Source organism: Poecilia mexicana, unplaced genomic scaffold (assembly GCF_051168715.1).
Source record: "Poecilia mexicana isolate PSO_F unplaced genomic scaffold, ASM5116871v1 scaffold_18, whole genome shotgun sequence".
NCBI lineage: Eukaryota > Metazoa > Chordata > Actinopteri > Cyprinodontiformes > Poeciliidae > Poecilia > Poecilia mexicana.
In genome coordinates this window covers 12831514-12855518 of record NW_028263387.1, presented here as the reverse complement: position 1 = coordinate 12855518, position 24005 = coordinate 12831514, and the positions used below count along the sequence as shown (strand labels likewise).

The following is a 24005-nucleotide window of genomic DNA, read 5'->3' as shown; positions in this document are numbered from 1 at the left end:
GAAATCTTGAACTGGAGAGTCAGTTAAAGTGCCAGTCAGTTTTCTGGTGATTGCCACCGTGCCACAACGAGGGGCAGCTCAAACAAAAGTGCTTGACTTCTGGGTTAAAAACTTTTTTTTTTTTTTTTTTTCTTTTGGACAGCAATTCTTACAACATGATTTATTCATTTGGGGGTATTTTTGTCTTCTGTAGCTATAGCTGTAGGGGCTTAAAGTACAAAAATATACACAAAGTAAAAAATAAAAAAAAGCAGTGTTCCTAGAAACATTCAATATGAAGAACTGTAACAGAGGAGACGTCCCTCTGTCTTAAGCTTCGACTCTGTAATGTGGCTCATCAGTTTTTATTTCTGACACATTTACCCTCAGTCATCTATAAACTTTACAGCTTAAATAAATATGCATACAGGAACAAAGAGAACAAAAAAAAAAAAACAGGAAAGAAGGAATTAGAAGTCACTCTCTAAAACTGAGTGGGAGTATCTGGTGGTTTTCAAGGCCTTTCTCCTGCAGTCATATACAACATGCCTGATGCTGTGTGATCACAATCAGACATTTAGATCAGTTCGGTCTGACCAGTCCAGCAGTAAATGGCAGTGTTGTGGATTAATATGCACCTCACCATCCCAAAAGAGCGTGCAACGTGGAGCTCTACATGTCCTGGAAGGTGCGCGTTTCTTTTTCTGTTTCTTCTGCAGATCAGCAGAAACGTGATAAAACTCAAGCGCTTCTCATTTAGATTTTAAGTCTCTTCTTTGTCTTTCACAGTTTCTGCTGCCAGTCTCTCCTTCTCTTCGGTATTTTCTTCCGCCTTGGCGTCTTTCCTCTGCTGCGCCTCGTCCTCCTCGTCTTCGTCTTCCACCTGGACGTCATCCATGGCCGCCTCGGCGAGAGCCTTCCCGTCCTTGCCACTGCACTCCTGGGTTTTCAGCACGGTGCACAGCTCCATCTCGTGGATCTCCACGTCGAACGGCGTGGCGGGAGGCAGCGAGGGGGGACACTTGCACCCCGTGCAGCCCTGAAACCACAAAGAGACGCACGTTTAATTTACATTCCTGTGGGTGCGCGCACTCTCGCTGGGGACGCGGGCGGCGCCGGGGGAGCTTACGGAGATGTTGATAGCCCGCGGCAGGCGTCCCGTACGGATCCAGGGGTGGACCTGGCTCAGCTCCTTCTTCTGCTCGTCCGTGAAGCGAGGCTGGTGTTTCTGCAGGTTCCTCAGAGCTTCGCGGTCCTCCTGCAGCACCGTCTCCATGTTTCTGTCCACAACAACAGGATAGCGACGGGATTATTTGTCCACTTATTCATTTTAAAAGTGATATTTGTTGCCCCTCAACAGGCAATATTTTACAAGTACGTAGATGCAGCAAAAGTCGAATGATGCAGTAGCATAAAAGTGCCTACTTTTCCAAAAAAAACAACTGTTTTTCTATCATATAGTAGTGAAAAGACGTACTAAAACAAAACACGAGAATCAGCTAAAACATGAGACGACTGAATGGGGAAGTCACATGGTACCTGACGGGCAGCTGGTACGTCATCATGACCTTGTCGTCAGTGTTTGCCATCAGCAGCCAGATGGGGTCCTGCAGCACACACTTGATGAACTGATCCTCCCCGCCGTCTCCTCCAGCGCTGCTACCGCCCCCTGCTGGCTGCTTACGGGAGTGGTCATTCTCAGGGGAGTCGATGCTGCCAAAGTACTTGCTGGTGTGGCTGCCGCTGCCTGATTGGGTGGGGAGAGGGGCAATGGAAAAAAAAAAACAAACAGTTGAAGTTAAATGTTACCGAGTCAGTTGAGGAGTTCGCAACATCTACGAGTTGGGTCAGTGACACAAACTTTTTCCAAAACGATTTTGGTGGACAATTTCTCATAAGCAAATTGAGATTTCAACCGAGATTATGCAACATTTTATTTGGGTGAGCCCAGAAAATTCTGCGTGGCTACATGACTCAAACTACGAGCAGCAGGAAAGTAAGAATACACGCAATCTTTAGGCCTCCGTCCTAAAACTGCTACTCTCCGTACGCCGCCGCCACCCTTTCATAATTCCACGTCACACGCTGCACATGTCTGATTTCCTCTCCAGAGATGAAGACATGTGCTTTGCTTCTTTGTTTGCAGACATAAAGAGATTTTGCACCACAGCTACGTAATCAGACGTGACGATCAAAGCGATGCCGAAACCGCGGACTCAGCTTCGACAAATAGTGAAACTAAACCAGTCATCTGCGAAGTACATGAAAGGAAATGCGTTTGATTTGGTGTTCCAGAAAACCTGAATCAATAACAGAGAAGAAAGTACCGAGTACAGGAAAGTGACAGAAGCGATCTGCTTTGAAAGGTCAGAACTGACAGGGTGGGCGGGGAGAAGTGCTTATGAGAGGAAAACCAGCTGCTTTTCAGCCTTTATCCGTTTTCTCTAACATGTTTGCTTGATCCGACAAACTGATCTCTTAAAGCTGAAATTAATACAAAGCTGCTTTTCTCATTGTTTGTGCAAGCATTATGCACAGCTGATAAAGTCTATTGCTTAAACTCATGCAGGAATGAGACAAAGAAAATGCACAAACTTTCATTTCCAGCCATCTTTATGTTGCGTTTTTCTACTTCCACGTCGAACCGAGGCCGTTTGAGTTTTTAGGTGTTTTTCAATTTCTCTGCTCCTGGAAATAAATTGCTGGAATGTCCACTACTGGGAAAATTGGAAGCTATTAATATTTTTGCTAATCGTAGAGCGATTGACTTCAAATAGTTGGAAATTATCTTATAAACCATCCAAGATTGTCCCTCTCCCCAATAGGTGACCAATGATTGGAAATTCAAATGGTAATTTTCTGGTCAGTGAACACACCGTATGGCAAAAATACTCTTTGAGATGGACAGACTCCGAAGTTTGCAATTTTTAAGTGCAGAAATGCATCAAAGAGCACAAAAAGAAAACACTTTTATTTTTTTAAACCAAGACATATCGGCTTTTCATTCATTCTCCCTTTGAACATGGAGCCTTTCTGTAGATGACAAAAAGGCTGAATGAAGACCAGCAAAGTTGTTTTGTTATATTTTTTGGAGCTTTAACGCTCTCTCACCGAAAATGTTGGATTTAGGGATGTCTGCAGCATTTTGGAGGCTTTAAAAGTTACCATAAGGATCTGGAGGCTGCAAACTACACTCATCAGTGCTAATGAAGCTAATCACTAGCCACATTTTAACACATCAAGCCTGTTTTAACAGTAAAACCCTGTTTCATGACTCAATCTCTCTCACACACTGTGTGATGACGTCTCTACTCCTGACATAAATAATTAATGACTCACATTGAAGTCAGGAGTGATTGATAATTAACCTATTCAATCTTCATCCTTCAGATGAAAGCATAACGCTTTTTTTTTTATTTTAAGCTCAAAAAGTAGAACAACCTTGTTTAGTAAAATCTAAAACTGAGAAAATGATCAAGGTTCACAATGATGAATGTGAGGTGGTGTTTAACCGAATCGAGGCCGAGGATCATTAAACAAAAATGATAAGTCGAATAAAAATAAATGGTTTAGAAATAACATAACCAGACAAAACCAGATTCAAGGCCTCGAAAATGAAAAAATACAAGAAAAAAGCTACTCTGCTCCTTTTTCACTAGTTTATGTAATGTTCTTATGACAATCACAGAATAAGAGTAAATAAAGAAATTATTTATCAGAGATGAACATTTTGAGCTCAAGAGTACTTTACCAATCCTCAGTAAGGCACCACCTTTTTGCATCCATCATCCAGATAAGAACATGTCGAGGATTCAGAGTCAAGCTGAACGTTCTGTGACCCTGAACACTTCACCTTTAAACTCGGTAATCATTTAACTCGTTTAACCAAAACGGTGACAGCTCAATGATTCGGTCTACATGCAGAGCCTTGCAGAAGTGTTCCCACTCCGTGAACATTTTGGCATTTCAAAAACCAGAAAATTTCAAACGTATTTGTGTTCAGACCCTAAATAAAATCCAATGGAACCCAACGGCTTTTTGGAATCACCTGGTAGTTACTTTATAGAGTTTATTTTGAAGAAAAAAAAAAAGGGAAAACAAATTGTGTTGGTTCGCTTCCAAAAACTGCTAGCAGTGAGTTTTGTGGTTGTAAAGCGACACAATGTGGAAAAATGAAAATGTTCGTAAGGTGTGGTATCTTTTGGACCAATCTACTCACTGGTGCCGCTGGTTCCTGAGGAGCTGCAGCCGTTGGAGCCGGAGCCTGATCCTGAGGACCGCGTGCCCGAGGACCCTGAACCGGAGGCGGCTGAGCCGGTGCCTGAGCGAGAGTCTTCCTGCAGCAGGAGGTCCAGCAGGTCACTGGAAGTGGACATCGCATCCTGGTTGGACTCAACAGCTTCAACCTGAACAGAAGAGAAAACATTTTGTACCATCTAAAAGATGTTTCTCAAAGCTGAGGTGAAAATTATTGGGTTATGGAGCAGCAGAAACCGCCTACGTTCTCATTCTCCTTGGATGGATCGTCAGAGCTCCTCTGATTGGCTGAACTTTGCCCCCCGGCTGCTGCGCTCTGCACAGAGGGCGGTGCTTGCTGTGACGCTGCCAAAGCAGTGGCGACTTCTAACCGGTTGCTCGGCGTCTCCTCCAGCTGCAACAGGTTGAGAGGGGAGGAGCATCTTGACTGGAAGAGGGGAGACTCTGCCCCCTCTCGGTCAGCGGGGGTCTGCGTGAAGGACTGTGGGGTGCTGCAGCGGGACGGGGCGCAGGTGCCCGCCATGGGCACAGAGTTGGAGAAGGAGGGGACGGGGACGGGAGCAGGGTGCGGGGGCACCCCGGTGAAAGAGTAGTTGGGGTTGTAGAAATGCCCCGGGGTGGCGCCAGGCTGAGACATGGGGAGCCCCATCTGGGGGAACATGTAGTTGGGCAAAACAAACGCCATCATGGGAGGTACCATCTGGGTGGAGGGGAACCGCGTCGGATCGGGTACGGGAAAAGGCTGGGGCATCTGTGGGTAGATGGGGTACATTGGGAGCATACCAGTGGGGAAGGGAGCGGCGGGGATGCTGGCCTGGGAGCCCACCGAGGGCCACGAGGGGGAGTTTGTGTGGGGCCCAAGGGGCACGTTTAGAGGAACGGGGGCTGCGTTCACTCGAGGGTCCTGTCGGTTCACAGGCAGCGAGCTGAGTTGGTCCGACGACTCCTGGTGCTTCAGTCTCTTACCACCGCGGCCTCGGCGGTGAGCGGTGCCGCCTCCGGCTGCTGGGTAATCACGGGAGCAGCGAACACCTGAGCAAAAACAAAACAAAAGCAAAAAACTGTATGAGTATTTCCTAACCCACAGAGAAAAGAAAACACACATTTCCTCTTGTTGTGAAACGCTGCCTCTTTAGTTCACACAAACTGAAATTGTTCATGAACAGCATCCAGCAAGAGCATCAAAATCTCATTTCAAAATGTTTTAACATTTTCCAACAAAAAGTCATGATGCTGCCACTACCATGCTTCTCTGTTAAGATTGATATTTGGGATAACACAAAAATACACCAAAAGAAAAACATGCATCTTGCATCTTAAAGGAAGCTGCTTGTACTGGATTTCATTTTGGGCTGTCAACTTTATGGGGACAGAATACAAATGTGTGCCACACCTTTCAGATTTCTATTTGTATCACAGAAAACTAAACATTATGTGCTACTTTGTTTTGGTCTATCACAATAAAATCCTGATAAATCACATTCAAGTTTGTGGCTTAAATTCAAAAGAGTGACGTTCACATCTTACCTTGTGGCAGCGCAGCAGGGGCGTGGCCGCGCACGTTCAGAGACGCTGTCTGATCGAGGACCCGCAGCTTGCTCAGATCGCTGAAGCGGTCAAGGAACGCCTGCTCCTCCTGCTGGGTGTGGGCCGAGAGCACCTCCTTGGTCAGGCCCAGCCGGCTGGGAGCACCGCCCCCTCCTGCCGCCCCGCCTCCCACGCTGCTGCTCCGCCAGCTGTCTCTCTCCGGCTGACTTGCCTGAGTTTGAGGAGGCGGAGGAGGCGGCGGAGGAAGGGGATAGGGGGCTACAGTTGTATTACTGGGGGTGGTCAGAGCAACTGGAGTCGAGCTGGTGTTAGCTAGAGGCTTTGGGGTGGTAGCGAGAGGGGGGGCGACCAGGGTTGGAGTTGTAGGAGCCTCTTCCATAACGATGTCTGAGACGGGGGGACAAGGAATGGCGAGATGTTAAAAACCAAATGGCTTTTAAGCTGAAACAACATTACATAATATAATGCACAAACAGATATATGCATACATGTCTGATCAAATAAAACAGAAAAAATATGCATCAGGGTTTCCCCCATTGTATTATAAGCCTGGTGGACCACCAGGCTTTACTTGTGCCCACACCAGACTGTAAGCATTGCTTATTTATTTAAGTCTTTTTAAAATGTTTGCATTTTTTTAAGACTTTATAGTTGGTGTTCAGGTATTTATCTTCCAATCTTTCAATAACTCATAATTATCAAGTCATATTTTCAAATTTCCTGTCATTTTTAAACTCAAAAAGCTGCTGGATGAATGATTGGCCCAGCACCCAACCACCGGGCTTAGCAAGTTTTCTGGGGGAAACCTTGTGTATGATTTTCAAAAATACTTAGAAAAGACAGTTTCACTGTCTTGAGAAACAAAGCAGGGGAGAAAACAGCAACACATTTAAAATTAAACAACAGTTTTCTTTCACTCAGTATGATAGAGGCATCAAACTTCTGTAACTCAGTGATCTGAACAGCAAAATCTGCAATTTTGCATAAAATAATTCCAAAGATCTGGACTAGCTCCTGATTTTTTTTATTTTTATTTTTTGCAAAACTTGATTAGCCTGATTTGAAACATCTGTGCATTACCGTTGTCAAATTCTGCTCGGTTTTGGAAGACGGTAAACGTCCAACACTGCACTTTCAGGAAATGGCCAGACGTTAGGATGGCTTAAATCATGCAAGAACATTTGTAAATTAAACACAAATTGCTCCAAAGATGCAAAAAGAATGTTTCCAAATATTCTTGCAAGATTTGATCGAAACAAGTCCTTCCTCGACACCATTTTACATGGGCACTGTCGTTTCTCGGACTTCCAACTGTGACCGTGCAATGAAAATAAAGCATGATTTTACACTACCAGGAGGATCCATCTGATCAAAGTGAGTTAAAATCTGCAAATCTGACGGATCAAGTGGGTTCCTGCCCACTCCTCATGAAGGACCTTTTGGATCTAAGCTGTTGATTTTCAAAAGTGGAATAATTATACAACTATTAATTTTAATCATTTCTACAGTTCATAATTGGCTGTGCACCATGCTGAAAGCTAGGGTTGTGCAAGAAAAATCATTTTTCTGAACTTTACCAATTCTGACAAAGTAGTGGTTACATGCTCAGGATTCCACCAGAACGTAGTAGATGTCTGGCAAAAAGCATGCGGTCAAGAATTTTAGACTTATTCTTTGAACTAATATTGGTGTCTTTATATGGCACTTAATAAAGCTGTATTGGGTTGGGAATTTAAGGCTGTATGTATAATTTTGAGCCTGCATGGATTACCAAAAAAAAATCTCCAATACAGTTGTAATGTCTTTAAAAATCGCTAAAGTTGTTCGCTGAATAAAAAGAGCAGTTCAAAATAAACAAAAAAGTCCCAAAAAGTAATGACCAAATCATTTCTGTGATAAGAACTGAAATTTGTGTAAACTGCTTATTAGCACCGTGTGAATAAAGGCCAAACATTAAATATTAAATAATTAGCAGAAGATTCAAATTGCTTTTTGCTTAAAACAACAATTTTCAGTTAAAAGTGATGGAGAGATTGCCATTGCAGTTAAATATTTTAATGCATTAAGAAATTTAAAAGTATCAACCACAACTACAAGATTTTCAATCCTCTAGCTTTAACAAGGTAATAATTAGACTGTGAAAAAAACATCTTGATGTACAAAAACTCCTAATCTAACCTGAAACACTGAGGACAAAGAAATTGACACTTATTTTAAACTTCCAAATTAGCAAAAATGTTCTTTCTTATTGTCTACTGCAGACCAAGGTTAAGGAAAAGTTAAGAAAGAGGAAAGAAAAGATCTTTGAGGTCCGTGGCATTCTCCTTTAGGAACCTGCGGAGAGTGAGAGTGATAACAGTGCCCACCTGACTCCGGAGGTTTCTTGTCTCCTACATGGACGATGGTGCTGCTGAAGCTACACTGAGACGTAACTGAGGCTACACTCTCTGCCTTCGAAGCCATGGTCAGGGGAGGCAGAGGAGGTGGTTCACTTACGAGGTTAACTGAACCACCTGAAGAGAAACCAGCGTTGAAGTTCAGATGCACAGAGACATTGAGAGCCAGATTTGTTAGCAACTCAGGACATGAGACACGCTCACATTTCTGTTTCAGACTGCAGATGTGGATAATTGAATGCATTCTGCTACTAGTCACCTTTAGGTAATAAGTGGAAGATGTCGGAGTTTGGTTACCTTTGTTGTTGCCGGTGGCGTCCAGCTGTTTGTCGTCGTCGGACGTGGATGAGGCGGTGCAGGAGGAGGAGCCGCACTTCCTTTTCACTGTGTTGGGAATGTTACAGCTCTCCAGATATCTGCGCAGGACGAGTACAGGATGAGTGACGGACATTGCGTACAAAAAAAAAAAAAAAAAAAGGAGAGAGAGAAGAGGATAGCTGTTTTTGAGCCTGCACACAAACCTGATGATGCTGTCCAGACAGTTGATCTGCTGGTAGGAGTAACTGGTCGAGGGCTCCTTCTGCAGAAGAGCCGCAGGGACCAAGGAACTGGGCGGCTGAGTCATGTCCGCTATCAAGTCTCTGATTGGATCGCTGTTTATGGTTCTTACCCCTGCTGCACCTGGACAAACGTTGAGAGGAACAGAAACGTTTGTTCCCCCTGCTCCATCATCATCAACATTCTTGGATCGTTCATCAGCCAGGTGTGCGTTTGCGTTACCTGCGCTGGTGTTTCGTCTGGGTAATGGACGGTTGCGGGACTCGATGAACACCTGCTGGCCGTTGGTCTTGACCATGTGGACGTCCTTGCAGATTTGCTGGAACGTCATCTTAAAAAAAAACAAAACAAAGAAAAACAACCCTCAAACATGTAAACTTGAGTTAATAATAACAGGATATAACAGTTTTATTGCCTGTGTTTGCTTTTAAAAAGCAACGGGGTCTCAAGACTCACAGGTTTGTGCGAAGCCACAGCGGCGACTTCGTCCATGGCGGGGCCGTTGCTGTCGCTGGACGAGGCGGCCGAGGCACTGGGGTGCTGCTGGTGGGAACGGCGGGACCCCCGGGAGCCGCTGGACCCCAGTGAGCTGTAGCCCTGAGAGCTGCCGCTGTGGACCGGCTGGACAAGCAGCCGGTGGATCTGCTCGCTCAGCTGGACGATGTCGGGCGTGGTGACTCGATTCTCACCGCCCATCCCCTGGGTGAACACGTCCTCGTTCAGCGGGCTCCTGTAAGCGAGAGAGACAGAAGTGTGATACTTCTGCTTTGTTTCAAAGGTAACACAAGTTTATACTTTTTTTTCTTCTTTTTTTTTAACCGCTTACGTTCTGACTTTGTGACGTCCGACAACAAATGCCACCTTTCTACTCCAAGGGTTGACGAAGGAGGACCAGCTGGTGTCGATGGTGACGTATTCTCCACTGCGGGCGCACATCCGCAGGGGCGAGTAGTCGAACGGCTGTCCTGCAAACTGAAAGACTGAAAACGAACCGCGGGACAAGTTTAGACGGAGTTTAAAACAAGCATGAAAGGCTGGTTAGACGCATTCACAAGGAAAAAGTACTGAAGCATCAGAAATGCAGCCCGATATCGACAACTGTGTTCAGGCTGCATCTACAGTAGGTAAAGTACTTTTATAAGAGCAAAAAAACAAAAAATGTCTGCATAATAATTGATCAAGATCACAAAAACTAGCAAAATAGAAGAGACTCAAACAGCCTCACTTTTCTCATGAATGGCCACCATCATTGGCCTGTCCTCTGGGTGGATGTAGAGCAGGATGGGGGTTCCCACCATATCCTGGGGCAGGTAGCCTAAAAGCGGTACTGCCCTGAAAGCACACAATCAGATCATGAGAACAAATGGTTTTTATTCCACCAAACACTTTGAACAGTTGTGTGATATTTTATTTTATGTTTTGACTAAAGTCCCAGATCGGGTTTGAGTCCCAGATAGGGTCAGGGGTGCGGGTGTCGTCCCCCTTGGTTGAAAAGGGGTGTGGGTTTTTAATCTTTTTTTTTTTCTCAAAATCTCTTTTTCTTTCTCATCATTTATTCAATATCACATGCTGTTTTCTTTTAATTATGTAAAGCACTTTGAAATGCCTTGCAGCTGAAATGTGCCATACAAATAAAATTTGATTGATTGATTGATTGATTGATTGATTGATTATGTCTGAATTTGTAAAAGTTGCAATAAAACCACAGGAGTGACGATCAGTATCAACCTGAGGTCCTCATCAATATTCTAGTTTTTGCGGGCGATTTTGTTGATTGAATCTGAGTTACTGTAGCAAACAGTTTTTCATCCTTTACGTCGACGTTCCCAGTGGAAACATCACTGTCGGCTTGCGTCGTGTACCGTTCTGCTCAGAAAACTCATGTAGCAGCTGAAACACTCATCATTAAATTTTAAAACATTGAAAAAAAATGAGCTAAATATGAACCAGGAGAACAACTTTTTCTGTAAGTTTTGTCCAAACGTGATTAACTGTAACTGCACAGAAATAGGTTAGTGTTGAATAATCAACAAGTCATAAAAGCAACTAGTGAAAGCTTAGCCCCTCAAAAGTCAAGACCATGTTTTAAAGTGAAGGATTTAAAAGCAATACTATGAAATTTTAAGCATACACAGGACTTGCCGAATCTCCTGGTTTCAAGTGTAAACTTACTAAGATGGCTATCTTCGCAAAAAAACAAATCCTGATAAGGACATCCCCAGTGTATGGGTATATTAGTAAAACACATCAATGCTGGGGAAGTAAACAAGAAGTTATTGAGATAAAACCATATCTGCGACTGAACTGACTGAAAGCTTGAAGTCTATTAGTTGATATCACAATGCTTTGGCGGGCTGAAAACACTGCCGGCACACAGCAGCACAACAGTAACCACAACGAGGTCACTGACCTCTCGTCGACTTCCTGGAAGAGGCAGCTGGGAGAGTGACTGGTGGTGAAGATCCTCTTGTCTGGAGGGATACGAGGAGCTGAAAGGACCAGAGAGAAAAGATTAATAATTCCCCCTCTCTGCATGGATATATGTAAAAAGGCTCATTTCTGCATGAATTTATGTAAAAAGGCTCATTTCTGCAGCACACATGCAGTCGGTTTCTGTGCATGTAATCCATATTCAGAGGAATATGGCGCTCCAGAGCTAAATAGTGACACACAGCCTGTCCATCTCTGTCATTCTCCCGTCCTCTACAGACATCAGGAAGACACGTAGACGCTGTGTACTGAAACGCTGAAAGTGCAGTGTTTGCTTTGTGTTTACATAAACTTTGCACCTGCCTGAGTCCTAAAACCAGACTCCCTCATTTTGTTTTGACTGTAAACTGTTTGGTCTTCCTCTGAATCCCTGCACCTACATGTGTTTATCATTATTAAGCCTTGTTAACACCATAATACAGACCTTCGTATCCGGAGTGGACCCTCTCGGCGACGAGCAGGCAACAGGGCTGCGGTTCTGCAGCGTCCGAGTCTCTGAGGGTGAGCTGGTAGGGCGTCAGGCGGAACGGGTGGTAGCGCATCTCGCCCCCCTGCGCCCGGTCGGCGCTGATCCGGCAGAACATGGACTTCTCCTGGGTGCAGTCGACGGGAGGAGAAGCTGCGAGGAGGGCAGAGTCAGTCAGTCAGTGCGGGATTACAATCCTGACTTCGAGGATTTTTAGGGCTTGACATGAACGAACCTGAGCCAATGCAGGAGGCCCAAGACGGCAGGCGGCAGGGCGCCGTGCTGCTGTAGAAGGTGCTGACGTCCTGCGGGGCCAGGAGCTCCGAGAACATGATTCCCTGGAGACACTCGGGCTTGCAGCGCAGCAGGGCCGAACACTGAGGGGACACGTACACGACCTTCCCCGACAGGAACGACACGGCCATAGAGCACGTGTCCTGGACAACAGAGAGCAGGACTTCAGCAAGAAAAACTAGTATAGCAGATTCATAGAGCGCAGTAGGTGAAAGTGAAAATATTCGAGGCCAAATGTTTTCTTCGGTCAAGAACTCATAACAGAAATAAATAGTGAGTGTGAACTCACTGTGTTCTTCAGGGTGTATTCTGAAGTGATGTTGTCGAGCTCCTCTATTGTGAAGGTCGACAAGTCCAGACTGCAGCCATGACACTCCTCCACACTCCACTGGTGGTAGTACTCTTTGTTGGCTGGAAAACACAAGAATTTATTACAATCTCTGGGAAAAAATTTGTTGAAATCTTTTCATTGCAGTAAAATGATCTCAGAATGTCAGATTAAGATCTGAAGACTGAGGCAATCAACGGAGAAGACTGAGTTTGGGTTTCCATCTGAATCTCATGGTTCGTGACATCACAGCTTTTAACAGCCCATAGCACCACAGATCCTCCGCTGTACTTTACAGTAGGCATGAGGTGATTTTCCAGATGCTGGTCATCTGTTTCATACCACATCAATCTCACTCTCATCTAACCTGAGCACACGGTTCCAGTTAAAGTCTCAGCGTAGTTCAACAAACTGCACATATTTATGCTTCAGACAGAAACTACCTTTTGTTGACATGCTTTCAAAACCTTTTCAAACTCATTTAGTGAAACGTCACTCATTGGTGCAGTTGTCTAAAAACTAGATTAGGTCTATCATATTTTAAAAACTTTAATACATGCAAATAACTAGATTCCTTGCTCATCTGGTGACTGATTAAGATCATCATCTCTCTTTAAATAGAAACTTTTCTTGTCTAAAGTGTAATTTTGAAAAAGCCTTATTGACATTTTCTTCTTTCTTGCTACAATAACTGTAAAAATTCTATCATTTTCCCCCCCCACAAAAAAAATATGGATATTACATCTTTTTATTCAAAGTGCAGCAGAAACTGAGTGTATTTTGATGCTTTCTACACATATTAGCCTGTAAATGTGGAAAAGCGGCTGTAGCTGAGCTCGCATCATGATCGTCGCAACTACCATTTAAATGTTCCGGTCTTAAAAAAAAAAAAAAAAAAAAAGTCAACCCAACAAAAGCAGCTGCTCACCTCGGACCTGCCTGACACACTGCAGGGCGTATTTGAGCGCGTTCAGGGTGCTGGAGTGGCCCTTGGCTTTGCGCTCAGTGGGAAGGCGGAGCTTCAGCTCCTTGATGGCCTTCATTAGTTCCTTCTGCGTCTGCAGCCTAGCCGACTGGTCGCTGCTCCAGCCGGAGGTGGAGCGGGGGTCGTGCTCTGAGCTGTTGGACAGCAGGCTGTAGGCCAGAGAGCCGTTGGGAGGCGACAGACTCTGGAAGTTGGAGCTGGGTGATGAAGACAGATTTGGAAAATTAAATTTAGCAGTACGTTTTTTTTTTTTGTTTTCTTTTTTACAAAAATGTAAAGTGTCTTTTAAAGACGTCATGTTAAACATCTACACATTTAGTCATGCAACTACAGCAATATTTTGTTTTTATTAGAATTTTATTCAACTGATCAACACAAAGAGTGAAAATTATGTGATTTTAAAACACTTTTTGACAAATATAAATAGGAAAAGTGTGGGTTGCATTTCTCTTCAGCCCGTCTGAGTCAGCCATTTGTTGAACCACATTTTTGCTGCTGATATTTTGGTGTATCCGTCTTTACCAGCAGAAAACAAATCTCCACAGCATGATACTGCCACTACCATGTTTCACTGTTAGCATGGTGTGTCCAGGGTGATTTACATTACTAGTTTCATGACACACACAGAGTCTTATCATGTAGTCAGTTTTAGTTTAATAGATTTTATTTGCAGTTATCAGAGTAAGGCGGGCTGAATACAAATGCACACCACACTTTTAAGATTTTCCTCGCAAAACCATATAAACACACGTATCCTTTTCCTTTCACTTTGGTCTATATATATATAACTTCCTATATTCTTTTGGCATTATTTTTTCTGAATGTGTGAGATCTTGGCCCACAAGGCAGAAGTGTGCATAAAAACGTGCATCATATGAGTTCGACGAAGAACGGATGTAGATTTCTTGGAATTGACTGATAAGCACCATTCAGGTTTCAAATGCTGATATCTGTGGAGAAACAGTTCTCACTTCTAAAAACAGTACTCTGCGGTTTTTATGTCACTTTGAGGAAGACAAATTTTAGTGTAGAGAAAGGCAATATTGTAAGGAAGTTTTAGAAGAATTTTTGAGGTTTTAAATCATGTCATCTCACATCGTCCAATCAGAATTGATTGTTTACTCAGCTGCTAAGCATGCTTTAATTAGATGTGCATGAGATGTTGTGTCTTGATGCAAATGCTTGCAAAAGTAGGTTGGTTAGAGATGTAAGATAACTTCATCTGCAAAAGCAATTCATCATTTGAGCACAAAGCATTCATCCAGTAGGATTTGATCATATAAACCCTGCCACTCTGTCCTAAACAAATCCTGAAATAACACAATGTTGAGGTTGGTCCCGGATTTATTAGTGAATTAAAGGTCTATTTCACTGTTTTTGTTGACATTTTCTTGAAATCCAAACACGTTCAGATCTATACAACTGACAAATCTGGACTGGATACTGGACTGGTTATCAGGCTGTATTATCCATCCTGATCCACAGCTATGAAGGAGACATTTCTATCAAAGTATGTGTTTGCATGTGAAGGGCTTGAAGGACTCATCTAAAGACTTAGAAGAGCACCTGAAGTATCAGAAGAGACAGTTCTCCTACCTCTTGTTGCTGTCTGTGGTTTCCAGAATCATACCGGAGTCCTTCCCGTTGGACGAGCTGTGACTGTGGGAGCTGGGCGCCGACTGGTGTCCGCACGAGGTCCCTCCGTCCCTCGCCCTCCTACCCACGCTTTCCCTCTCCCCCGAGTCGTTCCCGCTGGAGACGCCGTCCATGTCGTCCGAGTGCGGCCCCCTCTGGTCTCCGGACAGGCTCCCGGACCCTGCTCTGGAGGCCCCGCCCTGTTCCTGGCCGGGGACGTTGGAAAGGGAGCGGCCGCAGGTGCTTTTCTGCTCATTTCCTTCTAGTGTCTCTGCCTCCCGGTCCTCGCTGCAGGCCCCCGCCGCTCGCCCCCGACCGCTGCTGCTGGGCACAGACGTGGAGCTGTCATAACTCATACTAGTGTAGAATGAGGTTGTAAAGCTCAGCTGGAGCTACTCAAATTTAAGTGGGACTACTATTTAAACACAAGTGAATCATAGTTGTCGACTTAGAGAAAAAAACACGACAGTTTAAAAAACAAAAAGTGCTTTTCCTTTTGGTGGCTTCAAGCCCTCTTTGAGGGCAGAAAAGCTTGAAGTGTCACTCAACGCCGCGCAGACAACAGATGAATTTCTTGTTATGAAACAGCCCTGGCGTGGATCCTCGAACAGATGGGATGAGCGATGGAGTCAGAGTGGGAAGATGAAAAAAAAAACAGCTCTTGGTGAGAGCAAAAAAAAGGAAAAAAACATTTGCTGCACTCCTGTAGAGAGGCGAGTCGCTCCAGCCGCTTAAAGGCCACCTGAAACAAAACAGAGGAGGTGCTCACAAAATGGTAGGGAAAGTCTGACAAAAAAAAAAAAAAACAGACAAAAAACATCCCATAATATCAGCTCATTGCGTCCCCCCCCTCTCCAAGGTAAAACTCCAACATGGCCCTGAAATGCGTGCTCCACTCCGCTCTGCTCTGGCTGCTCGTTAGAGAGTGTGGGTGTTGTTTTGCTCCAGCTGATGGGCTTTTTTGCACAGATTAGCCAGAAATAAAAACGGAGAAAGACAATAATCTTCAGCTCCCGTTTGAATGGTGCAACTGCATACGCACTCATGCCGAATTTAGCAAAAAAAGTACACAGTCAGTCGTCACAGCACAGTCCCCTTTTGCCCAGAAGACGATCAAAATAAACATTACGTCAAGCCCGGGAAATAACGCTGGACGTCGGAGAGCTTTCATTCATTAGGGCTTTAATTGGGGTAGTGCCTCTACATGCCTACAAATAGCTGTCACCTACGCAAGTAGGAGTCTGGTTCTATTTATTGGCCAGCAGGTAATCCTATAAGAGTTACAGGCCACCGTCAAGTCGTCAATCCTTTTAATTTTATACACCTGGCTGCTCCAAAAGAAGCTTCCAAAACTCCCCTGCTGGCCACTGACAGGTGTGCAGAGATGCTTCGCTGCGGCATTGGTGTGTAAAAACGTCCTCCCTTCCCCTCCCCACCCACCCCCAGCGTGGCAGCTCAGACAAAAAAGCTCTCTGCCCTGACGCAGAAACCAGATTATAAGAAGGTAACAGGTGTGGACAGCCAGTGACGACCGCGGCTCATAAATATATCCCAAATCAAGGTGATTGAGTTGCATTAGTTCAGTAGTTCTCGGTGCACTGGGTGGCCTTCATTAAATTGCTAAATAGCATTATGTTTAGTCAGATGGATGATGCACGCTCTGCACATGGCACAGTGTGTGAGCCGTGGCCGAACTGGGCGGGAGGAGGAGAAATAAGCAGGACGGCTGAGATGCGAGCTGGCGTCCGTGCACAGAAGAAGAAGATGATTCACAAGAGAGGTGGTAATGATAAAGGGTTAATGCTCCTTTTCTGAGATTACAACTACAGTCTTCAATACACCTCACCTTTAAAACACCCCCATCACATTGACACATACAGCACATATTAAAAGGGTCAGAATGGTCTACTCAAAGTACAGGAAATTTGGCAAGACCTAAAAATTAAAGATCATGTGTATCATTTTCCTTCACCTATACAATTACAGACCGCTTTGTGTTGGCTGGATATGACATTTGGGAAAGTGAAAAAGCATGGATGCTCTTTGGGGATGAAACGATTAATTGTGATTAATCGCGATGAATCAATTATTGAAACAATCGTCAACTAATTTAGTAAATTGATCAATTGTTAACTGGAGTGTACAGACTCTTAAAAAAGGACAGTTGCTGAAAGAACAGCACTGCAAGAGCAGTAATTAACCCAAAAACTGTACAAAAATATATCTATTTTCCATTTAAGATAAAATAAAAAATAAAAAAAATTTATCTCAACTCTCTAAGTGGCTAAATCAGTTTTAGCTTCAGCTCTTTGCAGGAGTCGGTTCCGGGTGTAAATCAGGGAGCTAACATGACATAAGATGTGTTTGATCTATAGGAGTAAAACACACACAAACACTGGGAGAAGTGTAAAACTATACACTGGTAACTCTGCGGGACGAGATCTAAATTTATGTCCGCCCTCTCCTCTTCTGTGGAACCGGTCTCCGATTATGCAAGTTACTGTCTATGTTGGCGTGGGAAGGAGCACTGCTTTGTGCTCTTGCAACACTGTTTTTTTCATAAAAAAAAAAAAAAAGATTGACACTTCAGCTAAGTACTGCACTTGATCTACACTGTTCAACAGGTTATGTGAGGAGACAAACCAGCTGGACCAACATCCATAGCTCAATGTGAACAGCTGAATAAAAGTTCCCTTTCAGGTTTTCATTATTTTACTCTGTCAAAAAGCAGGTCGATGCTCTTATATTACCTCCTTTCTGCACAATGTAAAACTACAACTCATGGACTTGCAGCCCTCGTGTTTACAGATGTGTACACTCTGAACTGATGAGCTTCACAGCATTTAAGGTACTGAAGAAGTCAATTCCATATTTCCTCCTGATTTTCTCCAACTCAAATCAGTTGAGCATGTTTTGGCTGCGAAATGAGACACAGCCATCCGTTTCCAAGGTAGCAGTTACAAACAAACCTCACATACTTACCAGGCATGAGCCAGTTACTGGAATCAAGGTTAGCAAGCTTTTAAAAACAACTTAATTTTCCTGTCTGTTCCCACAGGTTTCCCCATGTTTCAGGAAAACGTGCGATTGGGATACAGTAGAAGAAAGTCGCAACGATGATAATTTGAATCAAGTCACTTTTTCTGACTAGATCATTTAAAAACAGTTCTCGACAGTTCCAATATCGCAAAACTCCATGAAGCAGGAATAAGTGTTTATTCTCAGCTATAAAAAAAAAAAAAAACTAATTAGACCTCATACCAGTCCACTATATGGGATTGCTAGCAATGAAGGAGAACAACTCCTCCAGAAGTTGCCAAAGCTCTGCTCCAACAGTTGGCCAAAAAATCTGCTCATCTCTCACAAACAAGATTATAAACAGACAAGGAAACGACTGTTGAGACGATAGTTATAATATAATAAACAGCAAACGGTCCGTGTATAATAAAGAGCCTCGACTTGAAGTTGCAAAACTCAGAACATGAAGCCAGACGAGGGAGAACAGAACATGAAAATAATGTGGTCTTAATTTATAATGCAAGTTGGAGCAACTCTCTGCTGTTAGCTGGAGACCAAGGACAAGCAGCTATATTTGGGCATGCACAGACTGGACCTGGAGGCCGCACTTTGAGCTGAAGCAACAACAAATCTGAGAAACAAAAACAGAATGTTCAGAGCTCGTTACATGACATTATTTGCTTGTTTTGTCAACCTTTCCCCGGATGATTATTTGTCGCATGACTGGTACAGCGAGTGACCAACATTTAAAACTAAAAAAATTAATATATCCTTTCGTATTTATCGTCTCTTAATGTTGCTTGTCGATTCTTTCCTTAAATTCCAACTACAAAATATTGATTATGAATAAAGACTGTCTTAATAGAGGTGACCACTGCCCCCACACCTGGATCTGCTTGGTGGCACAAATGAACAGAAATACAAATTATTTTATTATAGACATAGATACTATAGATAAGATATGGGCTGGTTACCAAGAAACAGCACTTTTTTAAAATTATTTTACCGTAGTGGTTTTTTCAACTGCACAGTGCTGATCAGCTGCTGATAGAAGGCTGTTACACTTTTCCTCTCACCAAGAAAAAATAAAAGACAAATTGAGGTGTTTTACAAATAAAGAACTGCTACCAATCAAAATAAATACACCCAGGGGTTGTTTAATTTGCATTTTCTCTGGGTCTATGACTAAAGATGAACATTGCAATACCTGAACTAGTCAATGTGCTTTAGGAACAGTTCCTCCATTAAAAAAAAACAAAAAAAAAAAAAAAACAGATCACATGATACATTTTTTATATGCTTACATACCGATATACTCCGAGAATCTCACAAAAGAGTTATAGGAGCAAAGAAGAGGCTGCATCATTAACTGTTCGGATTATTCATCAATTTAAAAAAAAACAATAACCTTTATAGCCCACTTTGCATTCACTGTTTGTATACAACAGTAAAATAAAGACCTAATCTGTAGAATTATGTCATAATCAAACAGCAGCAATTCATGAGCAATCAATGCAAGACACACAGCAGTAATTGCTTGTACCAAAACAATCACCTGAAGTAAACCCCGGTGTAACGTGAGAATACTTCCCGCTGCAGATTACGCATTGACAGCAGAAAGATGCGGTCCGTGCGTGAACAAGTGTGAAACTCCAGGAAACAAACGCTCCTATCTACGGATCCAAGCGGCGCCCCAAAACCGCGCAACAGCACAAATATATTAGAAAATAAAAAGAAGAAGAAGAGACGTCGCGTTGTTATTTCGCTCGGCTCTCTGCGCATCTGACGCGCGCACCTCAGCAGCTGGATCCAAGCTATTCTGCCTTGCGTACACACACACACGAGCACGTGTCCGCGGCGGTGTTTTCCGCGAGCCTCGAGGCGTGCTGATTGGTCGGCTGGCTAGACCAATGAGAGAGCGCTGTGCTGAGAAGGGATGAAGGAAGACGGCGTGCCAGACACCAGGCTCAGCTGCGACCAGAGGCGTGTGTGTGTGTGTGTGTGTGTGATCTGCAGCACACTGAACTGAATCTAGATCAGCGTTAAATGACACAAAACCCCACATCATGAGGGAAAAAAAATGTGGAGATAAAATGGAGGAGTTAAAATGTGTTTTTTTTATTTTATTTTTTTACTATATATTCTCAGATCACACATATTCTTGTCCAGATAATAATAATCAACCAACATTAAAGAGAGCTCTGACAAATAAAATGGGTTCAAGAAGATCAACTCTTCTTTACGGCTATAATTATTCATGCCATTTCTCAGTTGTTGTGGCTTGATTTAGAGGAAACCTGAGTCACGTTGGCTGGTTGGTTATCCCCCAACAAGTTGTAAAATGAGTGTCAGTGGGTGGCTGACGGCTCATCTACCAGGCCACATACGGCAGCGTGTCATTATGCATCAAGACATCTATCTACATTGTCTGCACATTTCTCAGACAAGTGGAAAGTCTACAGTCATCTGCTACACATGGGGATGCAACAAAATAAGAATCTATAATAATGAATAAGATCTTTATGAACCCAAGATGAGCAGAAAAGCGATGTGACAGTTCGATACTGTAACCTTTCCTGGTGCTGATAGTAAAATTACATCAGCAGCAGGCATGGATCAGTGTGACATTTCCACAGTATGATAATCTTGGCTAAAAATACCTCCGCATCATTTTATCCATATGAAATCTATTGTTTGTTCATCTGCTAAAATATAAAACATATTACTTATGTTACTTATGTCATCTGGAAAGTTTAATCAGCGTAATGTGGTTTTCGCAAACTGCCAAATGTATTTTTCTCAAAAGAGCAGAAATAGAGCCCGTTTTGTAGCCAGCTAGCTGCGAAGAGCAGCAACAATTAGGGCAGAGGTTTCTGTGTTATTTTATTCTGCAAATTGACTGAGAAAACTCCAGCAGTTTCTCTAGAATCTCATTTAAAAGGACTTCAAAACTGGGATGACAAGACATTATAATGGGTTAAAACTGCATTGCTGCAACACGTTGGACTGTACATGATGGCTGTTTTACTTGTGAGCTGCGGTATTTCTGGCCGATTCGATGTTTCTTGAGAGCAGCGTGGAGAAGCTGGAGAGGGAGAGTGTGGTGTTACTCCGTTCTGCGGGGGTTCCTGCCGGACTGGTGCCCCTCCTGCTGCCGCCCCCAACCAACTAAAATGCAATTATCAGAATTTTTTTCCCCAGCAGAAAGCAGATAACCTAGTCTTACACTACCCAGCAGCAAGCCAGGGAAACCTACTCCACTCCACATGTATATAAATAATAGCAAATTTGTTCAAGATACAGCTGACATATAAGATATACTTTATTTTCTAGACATTGGGCGCCCTGCCCTTTTTTGACACTGCCCTGGGTATCTGCCCATATCAAGCACCACTACTGACTCCCGTCACTCCAGCACTTCCCTCTTCCAGTTCAGTCAAATGAGTTTAAATGGTGTGAATGAAGAGCTTAAAGGTCTTCAAAAAGAGTTAACCTTCGTTCTTGTAATTGGCCTTTGCTTCATCAGCAAAACCTGAATAGGATTTATAAACATTTAAACTCAAAATCATATTACATTAAAAATGTTTTTTTTTTATTTAAAAAAAAAAAAAGTCAACCTTTAAAGCGAACTGTCTCTTTTAAACCCTGTAACATCCTGAGTCTCTGTTAAATATTAAGTTTCTCCTTCATTTAAGCTATTTTAAAGTTACCCAGCTCCCACATGATCACATAACTAGATCCAAAGTATATTTAACAACACCGTCAGTTTATTAAGAAAAGGCTATTCTCCCAGTAACACTCTGATCCACATACACCCCTAGTAAAATAAAGCAGCCAAACAGGCCTAATGCACTACAAGTATGTTGACATCTTTGCAACGTAGATGTTATCCCAACGCTGGGTGTCACAGGTCAGGTCACACAAACATGACAGAAACTTAATCACCTTTGGCACCTTAAAGAAAGACTGGTTGTCCACTTTCCTGCAGCCCTCCACCCTTCTGAGAACACACAACGCACACGCACCTTCCCTTACCAACTATCACTCTGTGTCTTTTCTTAGCATTGTTCACCAGGCAACAGAGATTTATTAGAAGATAGTTTAATTTCCCCAGCCATTAAAGGAGTAAGTACAGGCATCTAGCAGACTGACAAGAGAGAGATTTCTCACCCTGCGAAGACTCGGTGAGATTGAAATCTCGTGAACTGTTTGAATGTAAAGAGTCGCAGGTCCACACGTGCCTAAATAGTTCAAAATGTAGAAAACGCCGCCTCTGCCAACGCCCTTACCACCCCACAGCGGGTTTGCTGGTTTGGCCAGACTTGTTTACAAGCAAGCTGGACGTGCCATCTTGAAACTGTGCAGCCACGATCACGTAGAGGATGGCGTTTTTAATCTCTTGCCTACAGAGGCATTTGCACATAATAATAATTTTTTTAAAAACTAACAAAAAACAGTACAGGTGCATCTGTGCACACTCAAGCCCTTCTCTCAAAGCTTCATGAGTTACAGACAATGAGTAAAAAAATAAAAAATACAATTGGTGCAAAAGCTGGGCTTATAAAACTGCAAAAAGAGAAATTTATGGATGCTGCAGATGCAGCTTGTTGATGATAGAGGAAAGATACAGAAATTGCTGCAAAGAGCATGTTTAGGAAAAATCTTTTTCGTTTTGGGAGAGAGTGATACACCAAATCAATCAGAGAAATGTGCATTTGTCTTTAGACATTTTATTTAGAAAATCTGAGTAAATATCAACATCTGATAAAAGAAAAGCAAGAGAGAAGAAGGAAGAAGAAGAAGTTGACACATACAAATTCTCCTTTTATATCTCATCAGTCACGTACAAGGTGCCTTCCACCCATCTCTCTCCTGTAGGGAGTTTCTCTACGTTTCTCCCATCTCTGGTTAATTGGTACCTGTGTCCCTAAATCAACAATGGTTCAAAGGAGTATCGGTTGGAAAGAAAAGAAAAAAACATCTTCACTGAAACCTCCGTTATCAGTTCCATAAGTATAACACTTGCTCAAAAACCTTCATTATCAGTTCATTCTTCCCAGTAAATAAGCGAAATAAGTTTTATTTTCTAAGGAAACTAACAGTCACAACAATATGAACAAGTGCAACAACCTGCAGACATCTCTAAATACAAAAGACTCACCCCTACATTAGAGGCTACCCTATGCTTGGTCTAAATTATAAAAATGATGGCTATTTTCAGTGGTGTAATAAACCAATTAAAAGCTGACATGGCATATGTTAGCTGGCCTAATTATTTATTTAAAGTTCTAATGTTTTCCCAAAAAATTTCCAAACTAAAATTCTCAAACGTTCACTCCACATTCTGTACATGGAGCCTTTGATTGACTTCTAAGACAGAAAGAACCTGTGATGAGCCATTGATGAGTCTGTATATCTGAATGCCTGTTTTAGATTGGCAGCCACAATAATTGACAAAACATATCTTAGTTAGCATGGATCTGACATAGATCCATATTTTACATGCCTGCTACTTCATAGGTGCAATGTATCCATAAATCAAAAAGGAAAAACGAAAACAATGGACAAAAACATGAAGGAGCGGTACTATTTTCTAAGCCTAACTACTACGTTAGTATTAACACTGGTTAGTTGGCAGGAGTTCAAAGCACTGATATCTTCTGAATCACATCGGTTTGTGTATCTATGGTTTGTGTAATAGTGCAAAACCTATGTGTAAACTGACCCTTTATTGGAATGCGTGTAGAACTATGAAGATATTTCACAGCTAACTATAGCATTGAGATGTTTGTCAGCAGCTTATGGCTATGACAGCTAGCATGTTAGCAAAAAAAAAAGCAACGGTTAAAGTAAGCTAATGAAATCCCAAGCAAGCTTACCTTATCTCTTTTCAAACGTAGCCACAGTTGTTATGATACCTCCCCGTAAATGACACAAACTTTTTCCAAGAAAAAACAGAAATCCAGTCAATATCGAGTAAATTCGCGTTGTCGCCCTATGTTGGCTCTGCATACATATCCAAGCTCTCCGCGAATGTAGTTTACACGCACG

General features: G+C 42.9%; 1 protein-coding gene across 4 annotated transcripts; it reads right to left on the bottom strand.

Moving 5' to 3' along the window:
• Window positions 1–328: 328 nt before the first annotated feature.
• Window positions 329–24005, bottom strand: per1b (period circadian clock 1b). 4 transcript variants are annotated; one of them, XM_014998694.2, is made up of 20 exons: window positions 23834–24005; window positions 14898–15678; window positions 13245–13498; window positions 12278–12399; window positions 11930–12131; window positions 11653–11847; window positions 11149–11227; window positions 9964–10070; window positions 9565–9718; window positions 9195–9468; window positions 8961–9069; window positions 8702–8861; window positions 8478–8596; window positions 8151–8297; window positions 5764–6171; window positions 4481–5268; window positions 4199–4385; window positions 1519–1726; window positions 1109–1259; window positions 329–1018 (listed from the first exon to the last, which is right to left on the bottom strand). In XM_014998694.2, the coding sequence occupies exons 2-20, from the start codon at window positions 15290–15292 to the stop codon at window positions 743–745; spliced, it is 4335 nt and encodes a 1444-aa protein (XP_014854180.2). In that variant the 5' UTR covers window positions 15293–15678; window positions 23834–24005; the 3' UTR covers window positions 329–742. The 4 variants fall into 4 exon arrangements, with proteins under 4 accessions (XP_014854180.2, XP_014854181.2, XP_087872383.1 ...); XM_014998695.2 differs by lacking the exon at window positions 23834–24005 and adding an exon at window positions 19510–19879; XM_088016257.1 differs by lacking the exon at window positions 23834–24005 and adding an exon at window positions 16066–16446.